Source organism: Dunckerocampus dactyliophorus, chromosome 3 (assembly GCF_027744805.1).
Source record: "Dunckerocampus dactyliophorus isolate RoL2022-P2 chromosome 3, RoL_Ddac_1.1, whole genome shotgun sequence".
Classification (NCBI taxonomy): domain Eukaryota; kingdom Metazoa; phylum Chordata; class Actinopteri; order Syngnathiformes; family Syngnathidae; genus Dunckerocampus; species Dunckerocampus dactyliophorus.
The window spans coordinates 12,741,842-12,762,898 of NC_072821.1; the positions used below are offsets into that span (position 1 = coordinate 12,741,842).

The window sequence follows — 21,057 nt, forward strand, 5'->3', positions numbered from 1 at the left end:
AATTGCAGGGCACATATACTGTAGACCATAACCATAACCATTCACACTCACATTCACACCTATGGACATCATTATCATTTATCACTGCAACCCAGCAGCAACATGCGTTCTTCTTGGGAAAATAACTTGAGCTCTTTGTCCTGGTCCAAAGCATGTGATATCTGAATGAATGAAATTACACACTAAGCAGTCAAATGTATCGTTAAGAAGAATGACACGTACAAACATTTTACACGAAAAAGCTTTTTTTACTGAAAAAAAAACCTATGGTCATTTTATAATTTTATAGCATATGGTTGTACAAACATAACATAGATGGACATCAATGACAATCAGTTACATAACATTTCAAATACATCTAAGCCCTCTTTTAGCAGGTGAGAGTAAAAGTTTGTAAAGAGGTTCAAATCTTCTTGTATACATCAGTCAAAGGTTGACATACAGTGTTAAGCCAAGTTAAAAAAGACAATTAGAAATCAACTGAAGTTGGGAATTAACTTTTCATCCATTCATAACTGAGGCTAATGACATCATCAGAGGTCTTACGATGCTTGCATATTTGTAGTGGCTGGACCAAAGCAGTGACACAATGTGAGGTTTGATGACAGCCTCCAACATAGGTGGCGAGTAAATGGTTCATTGCAAGTGCGGCGACGGAGTCTGGCAGCAGCATCTACGCGCTCAGGCTGGCGGGTTGGTGTTGATCAGGGTGTAGCCTGGTTTGTTGGATGGGGTTGTCTTGTGAGTGCTTTAGTGGAGTTAGTGGAGGAGGTACAGTGGGATGGTTCAGTGGTTGTCAATCAGGACAGCTCCCACATTGGGACCAAGGTGTGCGGGGTGGGGGGCAGTCGAAGGGCATGGAGGGGTCACAGCCTGTAGTCACCATGAAGAGTTGGTTGGTTTTGCCACCGAGCAGTACTGAGGAAGATGCTACCTCCTCCTCCCGGAATGAGAGGATGCCTTAAGAGTTCTTGGTAACCATTTTCATCGTGATGGTCTTCACCTCTGAGTACTCCTTCAGTCCGCTCTCACCCCTGCAACACACCACAGCAAACATTAGATTGATGCAATTTGGGTCTTGTGCTGAAAGCTTGTGAAAGCCGGGCTTAATCTATCAGCTCCATGACTAAGTGTGAGAGATTCTTGGCATCAGAATATTGTAATATGCTCTGAAAAAGTCCTTAAGTCAATATTAGTGATGTTGTGCTTCATTGTGTACACTCAGTGGACAGTTCATCACAAGTCATACTCACAATTCACGTCCATTGCCAGACATTTTATATCCTCCAAATGGACACTGTGTGCTGAGAGCGTTGAAGCAGTTTATCCTAAAAAGTACACAAAACATTCATTACCCTCGTGCATTGGACTCACAGCGTGGAATTTTGGCCAAAGCGGAACATCATAGCAGCAAAGATGGATGTAAGAACATATCATCACCACCGCTATTGCTATTTTAGCCACCCTCTGGATTTCATAAGATAATCCAATTAGTATTTAGCAAACACAGCTGAAAGCAGTCAGTTGCATATTTGGGAGTTGCTTAACGTCAGCCATCTGGGAAAAGACAACGTGGAACTATTCAGTGCAGAAAAAATTAAAAAGCATCGGAATGCTACTTTATTGAGAGGATTTGATCAGAGGAAATGTCAGTTAAAAAAAAAGAAAAGGAAATGGTTTAAACAGTTGCACTAAAAACTCCTTTAAATGTATTTGACCTGTACCTCTGCTATTACAAAGCAGAATTTGATTAACTTGTAATATAATAGAAGTACAATACAATCAAACCTCAAACTTCCCTGTTTTCATATGATTCGGTAAACAACGAAACATTTCACGAAAATTTCACCTGAATTGTGATGTTCGTGAATGTACTTGTGATTGTTACTGGTGGGTTCTTGCAAGTGTGGAGAAGTGAGTGCGAGCTGTGTTGGAACTGCACAACTGTTGGCAATAAAATAAACATTAGAGCGTCAGACACAGTGTGACTCAGGGATCAGGATGCTCCAGTATTATATAGGTGTTCATAATTGCAAACTTTTTCACTGAGACGCTCTGCAGTTTGCCTTTCTTTTGTTTGCGAAGGGGAAAAAAACGAAACAATACAACGGTACAAAGAAAAGCTTACCAAGCACAGCTCTGCAGTCCGCATCGCCTTCGAGTCAAGGTTAGAATTTTGGAAGTGCAAGTCAAGCTCCGCCGGGGAGTTTGGATGGGGGCTACATTCTTTAGTTCTTTACTAACTTAACACAGTTACACCACATGTCGGTGATTTTTTTTATTGCGCATGGCTGCAAAATAACCCACCATGGTTCCAAAGAAAGGAAGGTGAGAAACACTGTTGAATTCAAGAAATAAATCACCGCAAAACACAAATGTTCATTGTCGTCGTTGCCGTCATTAAAGGTAAAAATGATGGTAAATGTTCATTTAGCCATTTTATTTGTCATTTATACATGTAATCTATAATATCATATTTTGGGTGTCTGGAACAGATTATTTACATTACATTACATTTACATTATTTCTTATGGGAAAAAATTATGTGTTTTTTGTAAAATTCAGTTTTAGACAGACCCTTTGGAACTTTAATAATTAGGGATGTCGATATCCGATATGCCAATATAATCCAACTCTCAAGTTCCCATTCCGATATCAACCGATACCGATATGTGTAACATAGATAGATACTCTTTCTTTCTTACTTTCTTACTTACGTATTATTATTATTATAATGTATGTATTATTATTATGTATTGTTATTTATTATGTATTATTGAAATTTAAGTGATCTGTTACATATTTATGTATTTGTATTCTTGTTGGAACTGGACATAAATTAACCAGCAATATAATTATCACGCATATATCGTAGTAGCGTTAGAGTGTGTTGGCCATTAGGAATGTCTGTTTTAGGAATGCAGCGGTGACCCTTATTTTTGTTAACTCTCCTATTTTGCATTGTTTGTTTTATTTTTAAGTGATTACATTTATTAGGACACTTTTGCATAGCTGCTGGAAGCGTGAATTTCTCTCTTTGTTCTCCTACTATTATCATCTTTTGAGTAATATATTCTATCCTATGGATACAGACTCGTCCATGTCAAGACTTGTTTATTCAAGCTCATCTTTACGAGAGGTCCCACATCAGTAGGCATCAGAGCCGGCTAAAATGAAAGCTCAGCGGCTAGCAAGGAAGTGGAGACTCAAGCCTTCGGCACCTTCTATTATCGTGGGAAACGTGAATTCACTACCGAACAAGATCGACGTCAAGACCTTCAGAGAGTCCAGCTTATTGGCTTCATTGAAACATGACTAACAGCTAGCGTCCCAGATGCTAGCGGACTTAGCACAGTCAAAGCAGACAGGGACACAAGAGCCAGTGGAAAGCACAAAAGAGGTGGACTTGCACTGTATGTGAACAAACTGTATGTGTCATCCTGGCCATGGGAACATTAAAATGTCTATCTATACAGCATCTTTTCAAATCGGTTTTCATTATCAGGGAAAAACCCGATACCAATAGCTACCGATATCACATAGTTACGCCAATATCCGATATTATCAGACGTACCTATTAATAATGAAAACCGAGGTACCGCTGTACATTATTTATGTTTTGTCAACAATGCATTAAAAATGTATTTAAGGTGCCGTATTATTCCAAATCTTGAATGATGTAACATGTGTCCCTAGAGCCTGTTTATAAGCACCAAGCATGACAAAAATTGTTAATCTCTCTTAATTGTTTGCTTCACCATTGAGAGAATAGGTGACCGGTCGCTTTTGACGTTCCAGGTTTTCATTATGTCATGAACAACTTCCTTATGGACATGATTCCACCCCTCAACCGTCCCTAGCTAGACGAGCTTGCCCACTTGACAGAGGACAGCTTTGTAAAAAAAAAAAGCAGGCTTCCAAACACATCTTGAAATAAAGCTTGGACACTTGCCATCCATCCATCAGTCAGTGACACATACTGTAGCAGAAAGCCCAGTGAAAGCCTAGTGTATACTTTTGTGTCGAGGCATCAGCATACACAACGCATACGCACCTGAATGCCTCTCGTCACAAAGACAACAGATCTCACTCTTGTTCTTCTGTTCGCACATGCTCCGACAGCCAGTCGACCTTAAATGAACCCCCCCCCCCCTTTTTTATTTGGCTTGGTAAGTGGATGGACTGCCCGTTCCTTTCGCCATAATACGGGTTTAGCAAGCGGCATGTACTATGGCATGCACTGTTAATACATTGATTGGTTGTCAGTAAATATGTACCAACAAGATCTTATCTTTGACTGGACAGTGTTTGCATTGGTTTATATGTTGTTACCACTTGTTGTCACCTGTCACTGACTCTGCTGCATTCCAAAATGCTGCACAATACAGTTTTTCAGTTCAGGTTGTATTAGGACAAGTGTAGAGTTATAGTGTGTGTGTGTGTGTGTGTGTGTAAAAAGTGGATGAAGTAGTGTGGCCATATTTTGATTATCGAAAATCAGGACACAACGACATACTCAACTCATACTCAAAGTTTACCTGATAATTTCTATACATTAAAGCATGCCTCCTCTGTACAGATAAAAAATTGTTAGATTACAAAATGCTATATATTATGCTATATACAAAGGCACCAATGTGTTTTGTTTTTTCCTTGGATTTTTTCAGCTTTTTGGTACTACACTCATTCAAAAAGCTGCCCACACACCAGCCTCTCAGGGATTACATCACATGCAGCAGAGTGCCTTAACGCCGCTCAACGGAAAAACAATGAAAACCAGGACATTTTCATCTCTTTTTAAAAAGCCCAGGATGGCCAGGAGAGGAAGTGAAAACAGGAACTTCGGTCACCTTAGGATAACGTGCACAGCAGCGGCGGAGACAGGCGTGTACAACACAATACAGTCCATTAGCATTAAAGCTGCAGACACAAAATGGCATGCTCCCAATGGTGCTGACTAAAACCACTTTTAAAGTGTCTAAATTCCTGCACCGAGGCTAGATTTTGGCCTACACACTTCCAATACACTATTGTGGGACCTTCCGAGACTAAAATCGTTGAAAAATAGTATAAATGAGACCTTAAACTAAGTGAAGGTAGCCATATGTAACGATAAAAAGGTGTGTGAAGCCTGATGGATGTACAATATGTGTCTTTCTGGGACGCTGGGATGTCAGTGTTTCTCCAGGAAGGAAAGAGGATTTAACCCGAAGCAGAGGAGGAGCAGTGAGGTAGGATGGTGATTGAGGGCCGTCGGGAATGAAGGACAAGTTCCTTAGTCAACTACTTGTATGCTAAGTGGTGAAAAATGTTTGGCTCATGTTGTAGGCTAGCTAGAAGTTTAGCCTGAGCCAGAACCATCTGCAGATAATTATGTAAGAAAAACTAAACAATTAGGGGTGAAATCAAGAAGTAACATTGCATAGCCATTTCATTACACATAATGAAATTAGGGTGTCATTTTACATGTATAGTTGTGTTGTAGTTGTGTGTTGTTGTTACATCTAGAATGTCTGCGCTGGTGGGCAGAAAAAGGGAAAACTGTGGAAGGGAAACAATTCTTGTGTAATGATAGTGAAATGGCACATTGCCAGTTTACAGTTAGTGGATGCCAAGCGTGCAAAGGGCCGATACTTCTTACAGCAGAGGAGAAAAGTTACTGATTGCAGCAGCAGATGAAAACTTACCAGACAGTGCCAGCCTGCATGGCTGTTGATACGGTCATGGCTTTGTTGATGTCATTGGTGAACACTGCAGCAACCAAACCATAGTCTGTGTTGTTGGCCCGTTCGATCACTTCCTCCATTGTTTTGAACTTCATTATCTGCTGTACTGGTCCAAAAATCTGCAAAGCATTTTCACAACATACACATGGTTCATTCAGAGGGTTTAATTTTGATTGACGGAATTCATCCCTTCGCCAAGGAAGTGATGTTTTCGTCGCTGTTTGGTTGTCTGGTAGCAGGGTTACGCAAAAACGACTTAAATGTTTTCCACAAAACTTTGTGGAGGCGTGGGCCAAGGAAGAACTCATTCACCCTTTATGAGCACTAACTTGGAACATTTACCCTTAGCTAGTACTTGTTTGACTTGTAATTCTGTATCACTCTATCCTAATATTTTATTCTCTTATTGACTAGAAATACATTGTCAACATGTATCCCGCTTGGCATCAGCCAGTTGTTTACTACTGTATGTAACATAACATTTTTCAAGAAAACAAAATAAGGTTCCAAAATAAAAAGTGACATTTATTCAAAGACATTTACTTAATGAGAAATCAAGTCAGAATTAAAGAAATAGAAGGTGAGATCTCAAGTACAGTTACAAATATCTATTGCATATGATCCAAACAAAACTCGCACATGATTCTATGACTCCACATGTCATTTTGCAAAATTAGCATTTTTCTGATTGGCGAGGAGAAATGAGAGAATTCTGTATTTGAATACCCACTTTTTAAACCTTTAAACCAAATGACTTGTAATGATTACATTTTTCACATTTTGAGTGTATTTTTGGGGATTTCCGAGCACACTTAAATGCAGGTAAGAAAATCCACTTATTGTTTTTCCATTTAGTCCACACATACACACATAATAAAAATGATGATATCCAGAGGTCGGAGTGTACGTGAATGCGCCTTGTGGTAGTATGTTGATGAGGAAGTTATTTTCCGAGGTAGAATGGAGGGTGTTTGTGAGTTGGCGATACATATATGGTGTTGGAGTAGCACCGCTGTTGGTGTGCTCAGCTCAGAATAAGACTCTGGGGGGGATGCTACACTGTAACAGAGAGGTGTTAACATAATTAATTAAATAAATGCATCACCGCCGTTAACGCGTTGTTTTTGACAGCCCTATAAATGACACATGCATATGGAAACCTCCGGGTACATGACGGAGGTGTGCAACTAAGTGCTGATTTACTGCGATTCACTCAAGCTCAGGGATGTCAAACTCATTTGATGTAATTTAGGCATTTAAAACAGCCTAATTAGATGTCAAGTGGACCGGAGCAGTAAAATCATAACATAATATCCTTTTATAAAGCATACAACTTACAACCTCAACTCTGAAAACTCCATTCCACTTTTGTTTTTGACAAAGACCTTTTGGCTAATGAGAGTGTGGGGGCAAGTAGAAAATTGTGTAAATGGTCTTTCACTTGTAAAGCGCTTTTCCACCTCCACGGCACTCGAATCGCTTTGGCACATTTACCTACTGATGACGCAGCATCAGGAGCAACTGGGGGTTCAGTATCTTGCCCAAAGACACAATCACAGGAGGACAGAGGGTCGAACCCACAACCTTCAGGTTGGGAGACAACCACTCTACCACCTGAGCCATGCCACCCCCAGACACCACCCTAAATAGCATATTGGCATATTGCTATCGTGTTTGGATCTGAGTCCCTTTGTTGTATTTTACTTCATCTTTTACGCCAACTAAAACAGTGCGCCCCTAGTGCGTAATTTAGCGTACTGCAGACTTCTAGTTTGTTTCTTTTTTGTGCATTTTTTGGCACCCCTGCTCCAGTTTACGAGCCACACGTAAAGAGTTGTGATGGAAAATTATTGTTTTTAAACGCTGTCTTTGAGCACAACTTTATTAATCCAAATAATTCATATATATGTACCTCTTCTTTGGCAATGCACATGTCGTCCCTCACGTTGGAGAACACAGTGGGCTCAATGTAGAAGCCCTTCAAGCCCAGAGCTTTGCCACCACACTCCAGCTTGGCGCCTTCACTGATGCCGGTCTGGATGAATTCCAGCACACGGTTTTGTTGCTCTCGACTGATCTGTAGCGGTGAGTATTAGAACAACAGATAAGGAAGCAGGTTTTAAAAAGAAGCACAAAAACTACTTTGTTTGCCGTTTCACCTGTGGACCTTGCTCGGCCGTGGGATCAAACGGGCTGCCCACTGTCCTCCTCTTGGCTCGTTCCACGCTCCTGCGGACAAACTCCTCATAGATAGGCTCCTCCACGAAGATGCGCGAGCCTGCGGTGCAACACTGGCCCGCATTGAAAAACACACCCTGGTGGGCCTGTTCAACAGCCAGATCCACTGAGGAAATAGCAGGTCAAAGTTCAATCAAAGCTATTAAAATGCTTGATCATGTCAAATAATGTGCTGTATCTTGTGTATTGTTACTGTACACATGTTTCCCAAATATGTATTGGTGCTATCCTGTGCCTGAGAGACAAAACCCTGCAGTTGTGCACAAGGAGTTAACAGACCATCATGATTTATGTGTCTCAGCCAAAGCACCCAAGTGAGTCTGGGTCCATTTTCCTGATTTACAGACCTCAGGGAGATCATCTCAAGGCTGTTGAAAGCATTTAAACGCTTCAGCTTGCCTAGTTTGGTGAGCCACTTCCAATCTATATGAACACCATATACCCACAGGTTGTCATAGAACTATAATACTATGATATGTTGTAGAGATTTTTACTCTCTTTGTACAGTGGAACCTCGGTTTTCAGCATTAATCTGTTCCAAAAAGTCAGACAAAAAAATGAAACATACGAAAACGGAATAACTTTTTCCCATAAGAAATCATGTAAATCAAATCAGTCCACTCCAGACACCTGGGAATATTACCACACATTTGATAAATAATAATTGTAGTTTTACATGCTGAAAGCGCTGCAAAATACATATAAATGACAAATGAAATGGATAAATTAACATTTAACATCACTTTCACCTTTATTGAAGACGAGTAAACAGAAAGATAAGCGGAGTGAGGAGGGGAGCGGATGGAAGAGCTACGTGGACACCTCAAAGAGTGTACAGTTAGAGCTGTATACTTGCTCACTTGACCTTTATTATTAACTTCAGCAGCAGATACTATCATCATTACACACACTGGTCCTGCACACAATCTGTTATGTGCTTCCCTTAAACCTTTCCCCCGCAACCTGTGTTAACTAAGGAACCTTTACATTACAATCCCACTGTAACAGGTGCTACCTTCATACTTTGCTGCGACTTCTTTCTTGACTTCAATAATCTTTCTCACATTCTTTATCAAAGTTCTGGCAGCTGTCATAAATTTGAAAAAAGCGCATATTCTTCTAAGACTCGGAAATACGCAATGCCTCATCAGCTTACAGCGCAGTGCTTGAAAGGATGAATGAAGGAGAACGATACAGGGTTGTTAATTGTTCTGTGTGTGTGTTCTATGAACAAATAAACCACCCCCATAAAAAAAGATGAAAGGATTCCCTTGCTGGAATTCTGCCAGTGTCGCAAGTCTGAAAGAACCACTATCCATTCTTCACAGAGACTGATGTGTGGATGCTTTGTTTGGGCACTCGACTAGTTTGTTAGGCCGTATGATGCGAATGTGTGAAAACTGAGATATTTTTGGTATTAATTTTTGTTGAAAACCAGGGCGTATGAAAACGGGGCGAAATTCCACTGTACTGTATAGTAGAGCACAGACGTCTGACAGGGTAAATGTGTTACAAGTGTTACAAGAATGGAAAAAAACATGCAGTTTGTCCTTCCAAATGGTAGAAAGTGAGTGGTTTATAATAATAATAATGGATTAGATTTGCATATTGCTTTTCTAGGCACCCAAAGCGCTTCACAATGAAGCCATTATTCATTCACTCCTCAGTCACACACTGGTGGTGGTAACCTACATCTGTAGTCACAGCTGCCCTGGGGTAGTCTGACAGAAACGTGGCTGCCAATTCACGGCAACGGCCGACCACCACCAAACATTCATTCACATGAAGGTGAAGTGTCTTGCCCAGGGACACAACGACAGTGACTGGGTGGAGAGAGCGAGGATCGAACCACATGGATGAACTCCTCTACCTCCTGAGCCACGGCCGCCCTTTATGTAAGATGACATAAGAGAATGGGACCATACTATTTTCGATTCTGGGTGGAAGGAATTGTTTTCATTGACGCAAATGTCAAAAAGAGAAAATCCTCTATCAAAAATTGAGCTCTGTATTTGTGCTTGTTATTCCATCTGATAGTTTGCAGACCGCTGTCTAATTAAGGTATTTATAATTGATAGACTGGACTCTACCCTCTACGTTCTTGGACGGGGGCATATGGTCCCAGAATAAAGTCCTCTCTATCTGTGTCTTAAGCAGATTTGCAATTTTGTAAATTTGCATTAATTTCCTTGTCATGCATTAATTTCCGACCACTAATCCTGTTCAGATTCAGGATGCATCTAGACAGTCATTCACACCAATGACCAATTTAGAGGCTCCATTTACGTAATAAATGTCACTTGTGAACTTACGATCTGCATCTGCAAATATGATGTTGGGATTCTTGCCTCCCAGTTCCAGCGTGACTCTTTTTAGGTTACTCTTCCCAGCTGCTTCTTGGATCAGCTTTCCAACCTAGCCAGGGAAAAAAAAACATCTCACGTTTACGTCAAGCGATGCAGGCCCTAAGTCGCCTCACAAAATTGAGTGGAGTCAGTAAAACGCTCCAGAGGATGGATAACACACTTGCACCACTTTTGTGATGTGTGACAAAGGAGGAGGAAGTGAGCACATGTGTGGGTGAAAAGAGAGAAGTGGAGTTCTCATGTATCAGTAGGGAGGTTTTCTTTGTCATCATTCTAGTTAGTACTTTACTCCTTACTATAAAAGTATCATATGTTCCTTTTTTATCCAATATTGGCACACAATTTGAAAGCGGTTTATGATGAAGCAGACGAACATGAAACTTATGTTGGGGTGACCAATGTAATGTAATGTAATGTGATGTATTATTTTACTCTAAAACAGGGCTTTTCATAGTGTGGCACAGTGAGCCTCCCTTCAGAAAACATAATACAGGTGGGGCCCCTGAAAAATGGTTTTGGAGGATATTTTGTGCTCACACGAGATTCTCTCACCATGGGAACTAAAATAAATTCATTTTGTTTTTGACATAAGTGAAGTTAGCTTAATAGGTTTGAAAATTTGTTTTTTTTCCCCCCAAGCCACTGCGCCTATCGAAGTATTCTGGTGCCTCCCACTTTGAAAAACCCTGCTCTCGAAGAGGAACCTTTAACAGCCATAATAGTAAATTGCTGCTGCCGCTGAAACCACCCTTCATTAGATAGATGCACCTGCACAATTTAATGAGATCCAATGCAACAGCTGTATGAAAAAATGTCTGCCTTGCATCTCTTGCATCTCCAGCAAAAGAGATTCTCACTATGGTTCCTCAACAGTCAGGTGTGCTGTGTTGTGTTGTGCTCAGTTGGCGCTGCACCATAAGAGTAATCAGACAGCACAACATTTGCCTTGGACTCGTGTGTTGCGTGCCTGTCTTTGATCAGCACAGCATGGCTGACTAAGAGGAGGTTAGCGTGTCCTCAATGAGAGGTAAACAAAGCCTGCTGAGCTGCCAGACTCGCCCATGAGGAGTCATAGCCTCACGTGAATGCACCTGCAGCCACAGCACGAACTCCACTTAGCAAGGAGATGCTCCTCTCCCTCTGATATCCTTGCTACTACAGTACTTTGCGGTGACTCACTGTCTGGGCATGGGCAGCTTCTGACAGCTGGGTCTTTTCCACTCTAATTCACTCCAGATCACAAAGAAACAACAAGAAAACTGCTAGAAAAAAAGCATGCGGGCCACTCACAAGGGAAATGTTCAATCAAGGCGCGTTGATTAAAAACCAAAAAAGATGTTTGTCTTACTAGGTGCATTTATGCAAGACTGCGTGAGTGAGGGAAAACAGGTTGTACTGCCCTGCAAAAGAGCATTTTTGTGCCATAACTGTACATTGATTTGGCTATTTCTTAAAATATTTCAACTTAGAGAACTAGCTGAACTGATTGGCCAGGAAATGAATTCGATGGAAGATGGCCCACTTGAATTTAAACCATTACTTTTCTGTGTACTGTACATACAACTGTAGAGAGCCAAGGGTGTCTCCCCCTGCTGACTACTACAAACCATGCATGTTTTTATCACAGTGTATGTTGTTGACTGCTGCTACAGTCATGGAAAAAATGATTAGACCTCCCTCGTTTCTTCAGTTTATTGATCCATTTTAATGCCTGGTACAACTAAAGGTAGATTTGTTTTGACAAATACAATGATGTTGGACAAATATAGCTCATGGGAGTTTAATTTAAGAGCTGATATCTAGCAACTTCCATGGTTTTCTTCATCATAACCAAACTCACTTAAGTTCTTACATGAATAGCTATAGCATTGTACATTGTTCTCTTATGAGCTATTTTTCTTGTCATTGTTATATTTGTCCAAACAAAGATACCTTTAGTTGTATCAGGCATTAAAATGAACAAGAAACTGAAGAAACCAGGGTGGTCTAATCATTTTTTCCATGTTTGCATGTTGACACTGACATCAGAACCATAGTGAGTACAGCTGAGAATGAAATTAAGCAATTAGTTAGTGTCATCATACACATTGCTGCAGTGTGTCTAGCTCCACCCTTTAGTGTCTTGTGGTCGTTTGGCTCCTAGTGGTTTAAGATCTTTCAATGGGGCTTATCAGAAATACACAAACCTGTGCACAGCATCAGAGTTAAAACAGACTGTATAGAGTCTATAAAGCAAAAGGCTAATCCAAACATGACACGGCTCATTTGGCAAAGGAGCTTGTGAAATGCAGGCTAGTAACGTTAATTCTGCTTTTGGTTTACTGTAAAAGGTTTTATCATAGGGGTTAGAGTACAGGAGAAACAGCAGATATTTATTAATGGTCTGTGGAAGCGGAATCTGCTCCAAAGAATGCAGTTGGATCCATCCCCTAACATGGTATGCATTCAGTGATTTATCTTCCCACGAGCTGCTTCCCAGTCATGTAAAACTACAATAGTGTGTGGCTCAACAGTAGAGGGTTAACAAAGGAGGGCCGCCGTTTTTAAACAGATGTGTTTGTATACTCTTGACAGAGCAAATATGTGCACATGTGCAAGATAAAATCTGACATCCTTGCCAAAAAAGAATAATGACAGGGCTTGCTGTTTATATAAGACCCCATTTGTTTGTCATTTAGGATCCAAAGCAGGCCCAACGTCCTCTAATTACCCAGCATGCTCTCCTATCTTGCACATGTTGCTCACTGTATCACTGCAAGCTAACAGCTGTTCTCTCATATAACGTACCTGCGTCGATCCTGTGAACGCCACTTTGTCGATGCCCATGTGAGAAGCGATTGCGGCTCCCGCCGTTGGCCCGAATCCCGGCAAAATATTGACGACTCCTGGTGGAAAGCCAGCCTGTCAAAACAATATGAGAGGAAACAAGGCTTAGCGGAGATGACAGCAGAGCCAAGCAAAACCACAGGCAGCATGTGGGAGTCCAGACCCAACCCAACCTTCCTACCAGCACAAAACGGAGAGAACATCAAAAAAAGAGGAAGGACACAGACAGACAGTCTCCGTGTGGAGGTGAGGCCAGATTTGCAGGATGAGATAGATCATGATAATATTTGTCTAATCTGATCACCATACTAATCCTGCTGTCAGTCACATATCTGATGGGATTTAGTGTGCGGTTGACGTTTCTCTGAGCTTTTCTTCTGAGTCAGTATCTTGCCATTGATTCATTGGATGAGTGACAATTTCACTTAAGTTATGAAGTTGAAGTTGGATTCTTATATTTGTTTACTCTGGTGCAGCTAATTAGGTTTACCAAACACCACTGCAACTACTTTTCTGTATCAGCCTCCAAAAAGCACTTTCATAGTGTTTTTTTTTCTCTGAGAAGATAGTTAATGGGACTGTTTGCAACTGGTCAAGATTACATTTTTTTCACCCAAAAAATATAAGAACACCACTGGCTAGCATAGGTCGCCAATAGTGGTTTAAAAGAACAGATTGAACAAAAAAAAAGATTTTTTTTTCACCATTACATATTAAAATGCATAAAAATTGCCAGACATTTCAGTTCGGGCCGAATAAGATGATTCATGGCTGTCACTCATAGCTATCTCGTAAACACGTACATGCCCATAGCGCATGCACACACACAAAAGCAGTCTCAGAGAAGCCATTTGCAGTCATCCTGTTGTTACGATGGGCTATACCAGGGGTCTGAATCTTCCATGCTTCTGCTGTGGTTTCAATTGGTTTATGCTTCTGTGTAGTCAATAGGCCGTCTCTTCTGACACTGTCATGAACCCACTGTTGACAACTCTTCAGTAAGAAAAGTAGCTATTGGCTGTCCTAGAAGTCGCTAGATAACATCATCTGCTAATTTGCATATTATTTGCATAGGCTCTTGTAACAGATGCTGTAGGAAAAAAACAGAACCTCATAGGAGAGACAAAAAAGTGAGTAAAAACACCTTATTTACGTTTAGAACTACAAATAAACTTGATTCTTTGTTTGTTCATTTAAAATTGGCCATCACTTCATCAAAATAAAATAATTATTTTATCTCGGCTAGCGCCTCGGCCAGCAAGGAATGTATATGCAAATAAGATGACGTCTGCATTGACACGCATTGTGAACTTCAGGGTATTGCCGAGGTTTTTTTCTTAATTTTTTTTGTCAATTTTCAGACAATAACGAAAGTGACAATTCAAAATCGTAAATATTGTGATTTTTATTTAAGCGCAATTTTTGCTCAAGACACAATTCATTTTATTTTCATTGGGGTGTTTTTTTGTTTGTTTGTTGATTTTAATATGTGGTTTAATTTATTTTATTTAAAAACTCTTGACATTCCAATTACAATACTAAATACTCTTGAGTTTATTGCTTTTGATACAGTGTACTCACATCATTATGCCATATATTATCATTACATTCATGAAAACATGGTCTCAAAATAATGTTGACAATAATCGTCCAGAAAATTGTGTTATCGCGACAAGCCTAGATGTGCATGTGCAACGAGCAAGAAGGCAGAAAGTAATGCTTGACGCATGTTCGACACTGTTGCCAACTCCTCAGTAAGAAAAGTAGCTATAGATGATTGGCTAGTTGGCTATTTTCCAGATTATTTGCATAGACTCTTGTAAGACATGCTGTTGGAAAAAAGCATAACCTCGTAGGAGAGACAAAAAAGTGAGTAAAAACTAGTAAGTAGTAGTAAGTAATTTCAAATTAGCCATCACTTTATCAAAATAAAATATTTTAATATTTGATCTTGGCCAGCGCCTCTCAAAGTCTAGCCAGAGTAATAATTACATCTGGACTCGCCTCCAGCCTCCACCTTTTATCTTGCAGTTACGTAAGTGACCAAGTCCAAATGAGGCTTGCGTGTAATGAGTGTAATTTAATGAAGATTAAGGAACATTTACGTTTTAGATACCGGTCCGTGAAACATCGAGATCCACCCTGGTGGTATTGCGCCTAGCGCATGGGTGATTCATGGATGCGTAGAGCTCCACTATGCTCTCAGTGTGCCACGGGAACTGACGGCTTGTGACTGCTTTGGGGCGGGGCAGACCTCTCAGCAGCACCTACTGCTGTTCAGTGAGAACACAAACTGCAGATCAATACGTGCTTTCACTTTTAAGTCCCCAAATACCATAAACTCCCCAACGATGCCAGAAAAAGTCACTAGATTTGTTACTAGTCGCTTTTGATAAACTATTTCGGCAAGAGGGTTTGGAATGTCACCAGATTTAGCGCCAAAGTCACCAAGTTGGCAACACTGACGTTGCAGTCACTTTAAAAGATATTAACAAATAAGTTAAAGGTTCTCGATAGTGAAACTCAGGTTCAGTCTGTGTTTAATCAGATAACACTTAATAGTCCATTGTCAGTTCGATAAAACACAGTTTCCCACATTTAAAAATGGCATTTCAACACCAGACTTCTCAGCAATGCAAATGATGTAAGCCAGATAGCACTATGATATAATGCAAAAGTTTGTTTTTTTTTTACATTAGAGAGGAAATATGTTGGATTATTGATTTTCTGGCTGAGCAAGTGACACTTTCTGTAATAGTGTGTCTCTCTTCATGAAATGAAACGTTCATAATATTCATTGTGTCTTTTACTAACTGAAAAGTGATTTGATTTGACTAGTTGGACGGATTGTCGTTGTCAAAGCTGGTCGAGTGCATTACCTCCTTGACAAGCGCGGCCATATAGAGGCAGGTGAGCGGTGTTTGCTCAGCAGGTTTGAGGACAACGGTGTTTCCACATGCCAGCGCTGGGCCCAGCTTCCATGCCGTCATCATCAGAGGGAAGTTCCACTGCTCGTGACACATACATGCACATGCACACGCACACGCACAAAGGAAAAAGACATCATTCATCAGAATGAGGCGCTGGGTGGTCATAAGTCAAGCAAAATAAGTCATCGCTCTCCACTCACTTACTCTCGCTTTCACTCTTGTCTAAACATAGTCAAGTGGGAAAATGTGTTCTCTTCCTGCTGCATTATGAGAAGGTGGTGGAATTGCAACACGTGCAATGGAGCGCTACATAACATTGCAGGCCTGTGTTATTTCTGCTTTACACAGGAGGAGGTCATGGAGATCAACACACAAACCACACACTTTTCTGCTCTCTCGCATGCTTGGTTGTGCCTCCTTCACTTTTATGTTTACCTCCTCATTCCAGCTCTAACATCTCTCACATTTGGAGGGGTTTACTCAAACTCTGCACTTTCTTGCTTGTATCTTGCTTGAAAGTCCATTTGTATTATGATGCATGTCACTTGCAGAGATTGTCATACTCACAGGGATAATTTGTCCACAAACTCCAATGGGCTCATATCTGGTAAACGTCAGATACTCTCCATCTGTGGAGGAACACATGTGCAGACACACACACACACACACACGCACCCACACAAAGAGAAAACAAGTTTATTCAACTCTGGCTTTGGTTAAAATGATTGAAACATATGAAAATGGTCACTCCGTGATGGCTCTGGTGTTTGTTGCCCCTCCATGCTCGTTTGTGAGTGAATCCACCCACAACACTCCCGCTTCCTTTTACCCCTGTGAGAGATTACGTTGTGAACAGCATATGCATGTGTGTAACTGTTTTAAGGTCATGCTGGAAAGGCTCACTCATTCCTCTTGCATTACTTGAGGGTGTGCCATACTTGTTCACTGGCCACAAACAACTGATATTGGGAAACGTGCGTGTAGATGTTGGCTAACAAAGCAAATCAGATGACACTTTGACTCAATAAACCGTACATTCACACTGGAATGTTCAGTGATCATTACAATGCTTTTCAATCTTGGTGCGGAAAGGAGCATGAGTATAGATCCAATAACATTTCCTTCTTTGTTATTTCGGGAATAAGCAATAAGCAGACGTGTGCTAGATGCTTCACTTCATTTTGGAAGATGAGGAGTATAAACTGTGTAGACAAATGTGCTGAGTAGAAGGACACCGCCCATGCCTTTACAGTGTCTGTGTTGATCAACATAATATTAGTAAAGGCCCAAATGCATGTTGTTGATGGTGGTGTCCGGCTCCTCATCCTGACAGATGTCCAAATACAAGCACGCTTACATCATTCAGGCCTCAGGAATACCCTTGTTTGTTTTTTCTGGAAGTCTACGAGAGGAATAAAGATTAAACTAAAGCCCTGGGAAAGCGCTCACTGTGGTTGGTTTGGCAGCAGAGTACAAGAGAAGCTTTGAGAGGGACAATAGAGCGGTATCAGGAGGTTTCCCATGTCCTCTTTCTTATTCTTTTTTTCCTTTTTGTGCAGCCTGTTGAAACAGACAGCCAACTTTCCCCTTTTCCACTCCCCCCCAGACTCATCCGATTCAGCGGCATGTGAGGGGCAACACTTACGGCAGCCTCCTCGGGACAATAAATGTTTGTCTTTGCATTGATTTCCACTTTGATAATTCACTTTACCAAGCATGGGCTTGGTGTGTGAGTGAACTACATGGTTGTTTTTCTCATGTATTCCAAACAAAAGTGAATGAAAGGCCATTTAAAGTGTCGTTGCTATACCTAGTGGGGAAGTTGGTAAACATCAGTTTCAACAACTCCTCATCCGCCTTCAGAAAATGACTTTTAAATGTATCAAACTTGTAGAGAGGACATACAATTTTTGGCCCATGCTGGCATCTGACGCAGTGTTATAAACACACAAATTGTGGACACCCAATTAAAACTGTGACCTTTGTTCTGCATCCAATGTGTGTAGTCTGTATCAGCCATGACAGACAACCACTGTATTTGGTCCTAGTGGGATTCAGTTTCAGATCTTTTCCAAGATTAAAAATCATTCATTCATCTTCCACCACTGGGCTACACAATTGAGCTGGAGACTATCCCAGCCGAGGTGTGGTACACCCTGGACTGGTTGCCAGTCAAAAAATAATTCACACTCAAATTGACACCAAGGGACAATTTAGAGCAGTGATTCTCATATGGTGGATTGTGACCTAAAAGTGGGTCAGTGGGTCGTGGGTCTTAATTTTGCACTTTTATTCTGAAGGCGATTTTTTTTTTTTTTTTTTATTCAGTGGAGTGTCATCTATTAATACTCCTATAGGTGGCAGCAACACAGTCATCCCTCACTATAAGGTGGTTTGAATATCGCTCCCTCACTATATAGCTGCGTTTTTGTTTTTTAAATTATTAATAAGTGATCACTGTTTCGTGGTTGACTATGGCCTATTATTAGTTTAAAAATATTGAAAGTAGGGCTGTCAAAGTTAACGCGTGAACAAAAGTTTCCCTTAACGGCACTGTTTTGTTTGACGCGCGATTAACATGCACACATTCTGTTTGACCCTCGGACCACTCCGTACCAAAGTTATTGGTACCTACTGTACGTCAACTGCCAGAGAGAAGTGCGAAAGTACTGGGGTACTGCAGGTATTATTTTATTGTCATTTATACAGTGATACCTTGCCATACAAGTGTCCCAAAAACGAGTGTTTGTTTAGATGTGAGCTATCTCTCGGCTGATTTTTTGCTTTGAACTGCGAGCTAAAATTTGGGTTACGAGCTGCTCATTACAAATGAAATTTAGTAGTGTTATTATTATTATTTATTAGCGTTTATGCTTGAACTGCTGTGTTTGTCAAAGATTACAGAATAAAAGTTGCATGTTGAAAGACCCGCTGTGACATACTCCCACGTCGTTGAAGTGGCCAGACTAAGAAAAGTGTGAAAAAGTGTGTGTGTGTGTGTGTGTGTGTGTGTGTAAAAGAGTGATTGGAAGTGAAGTGCAGGCTATAGCCTGACTGCACTACAGTATATGGGCGCAGTCCTAAACTACTGACTATTCTTGAGCACTGTGTATTTTCTGTGTTGTCAATATTTATTTTTCTAACACCCTGTTTTCATTTCACTTAGTTGGTGCGTGAAACCTTTATTTGTATATATATATATATATATATATATATATATATATATATATATATATATATATATATATATATATATATATATATATATATAATATTATTCACAATTATATTTTGTGAGATTATTTGCTTGAAGATAACGATATTTGAGTGATGGACATTTTACCTTAGCAATGTCTACTTGTACGTTGTGGTTTTTTTTAATACATTTAGCTCCATTTTGTGTTGAGCTGTTTTAAAAAACAGAATGTTTAATAAAAAAAATTGCATAAGGCAAACATATCTTGGCTCATGTTGATAGGTGTATTAAAAACCTTAAAATGATCTTTCAAAGGTACAATTATTATACATAAAAACGTCTTTCTATCTGTGATTATTTGTGATTAATTACAAGTTAACTATGGACAAAATGTGATTAATCGTGATTAAATATTTTCATCAAGTGACAGACTTAATTGAAAGACAAGTTATATGTAGTATTGTGGTCACTAGGTATCAGTAATGTTATGAAACATGATGTTAGATTACATTACCTTTCACACTGCATGGATACTGGCTACTGAGCCAGCAGAGCCGAGAAGGATATGCCATGGTTGATGCCATGGTTGAGATCAAGTGGAAAAAAAGGTTCTCCTCTCATTCCATGTGGAAGTGGAAGTTTTTGGCTTCTTTGTCCTTCCTCCCCGCTCTGTTTGAAACACTTTCTTAAGTTTAAAATAAGTAAATTGGAGAGGCTAACTAGTTAGCTCGGTAGTTTGCTATGCTGGCGGCAGCCGTCTTTTGTCCCTGCAGTGTAAACAAAGAATGGTAACAGTGCAAAAGTGACTATAGTCGCTTATTATGGTGTTATTTCATGTCTACGTGGCTCTAATAATGTTAAAACACGTATTGAGGAAGTCATAAACAGGTTTCCTATGCTCTAACTACAAAAATATATATCTTTTAGTTTATTAGTATTGAATCCCACTTTGCAGGAATTCACTTATCACGGCCAGGTCTGGAACTGTTAAACAGCGATAAACAAGGGATTATTGTAGTGGTATTTGAAACCTGCTGTAATTGAAAAAGAAAACAACGTTTGCTAGTAGCCTACTGCCATAAAGATGTTGAATGTGCCATCCCTGTCTCTTGCTGAGTCTTAGAAAGTGTTTCACTGGAAGTATTTTATGCATATTATTATCAGCTGTTTAAGCGGAAAGCGCATCTTCGTTTGCCACTTCGCTGTTTGAATTCCACGCCTTTAACTCTGTCATGGTTTTTCAAAATGAAGAAATTAATAAATTTGCGTTGTTTTGTAGATGACTACAGCCTATTATTAGTCAAAACGTATGCATATTGAAGTACATTTTACGTACTCTTGGCCTAAATTAAACATTATCGAGCGTAAAAATTGCTAAATGAAAGGAAATACAAATAATGTCATGCTCCACAGGACAGGAAGTGATGCTCTCATTTTGGTATGCTGCACTTCCTGCTGGGGGTAAGATGCAGCCGCTTTACCCCAGTGGAATTGTGTGCAGCTGTTGGCAATTGCAATTAGGTGGGTTTATAAGCCCAGCGTCTTCACAGGGACGGTGCTGGTTCATTGCCTCTGATCACTTTGCCTGTGCTGTCACCTAAACATACTCCTTCCTTGTTGCTACTGCACAAGACTACTGTGTGTGTTCACAGAGCTTTTTTCCTTGTCGTTTTTTAGTTGCCTTATCCTGCACTACTGTGAGTACTTGCACCTGCTTGTAATTATTAAAAGACTTTTATTTGTACGCCGCTGTCTCTGTCTCTGCATACCGGGGG

General features: G+C 40.3%; 1 protein-coding gene across 1 annotated transcript in view; it reads right to left on the minus strand.

Annotated features, from left to right (window-relative positions):
• Positions 1-227: 227 nt before the first annotated feature.
• aldh1a2 (aldehyde dehydrogenase 1 family, member A2) overlaps positions 228-21,057 on the minus strand; it is a 37,359-nt gene continuing 16,529 nt past the window's right edge. Inside the window, exons 5-13 of the mRNA XM_054770717.1 lie at positions 16,654-16,715; positions 16,036-16,164; positions 13,118-13,231; positions 10,277-10,379; positions 7,886-8,070; positions 7,639-7,803; positions 5,688-5,845; positions 1,254-1,328; positions 228-1,034 (exon numbers count right to left, since the gene is read on the minus strand). Coding sequence (XP_054626692.1) covers positions 962-1,034; positions 1,254-1,328; positions 5,688-5,845; positions 7,639-7,803; positions 7,886-8,070; positions 10,277-10,379; positions 13,118-13,231; positions 16,036-16,164; positions 16,654-16,715 — 1,064 coding nt within the window. The 3' untranslated portion in view covers positions 228-961. The remainder of the gene's footprint in view (positions 1,035-1,253; positions 1,329-5,687; positions 5,846-7,638; positions 7,804-7,885; positions 8,071-10,276; positions 10,380-13,117; positions 13,232-16,035; positions 16,165-16,653; positions 16,716-21,057) is intronic.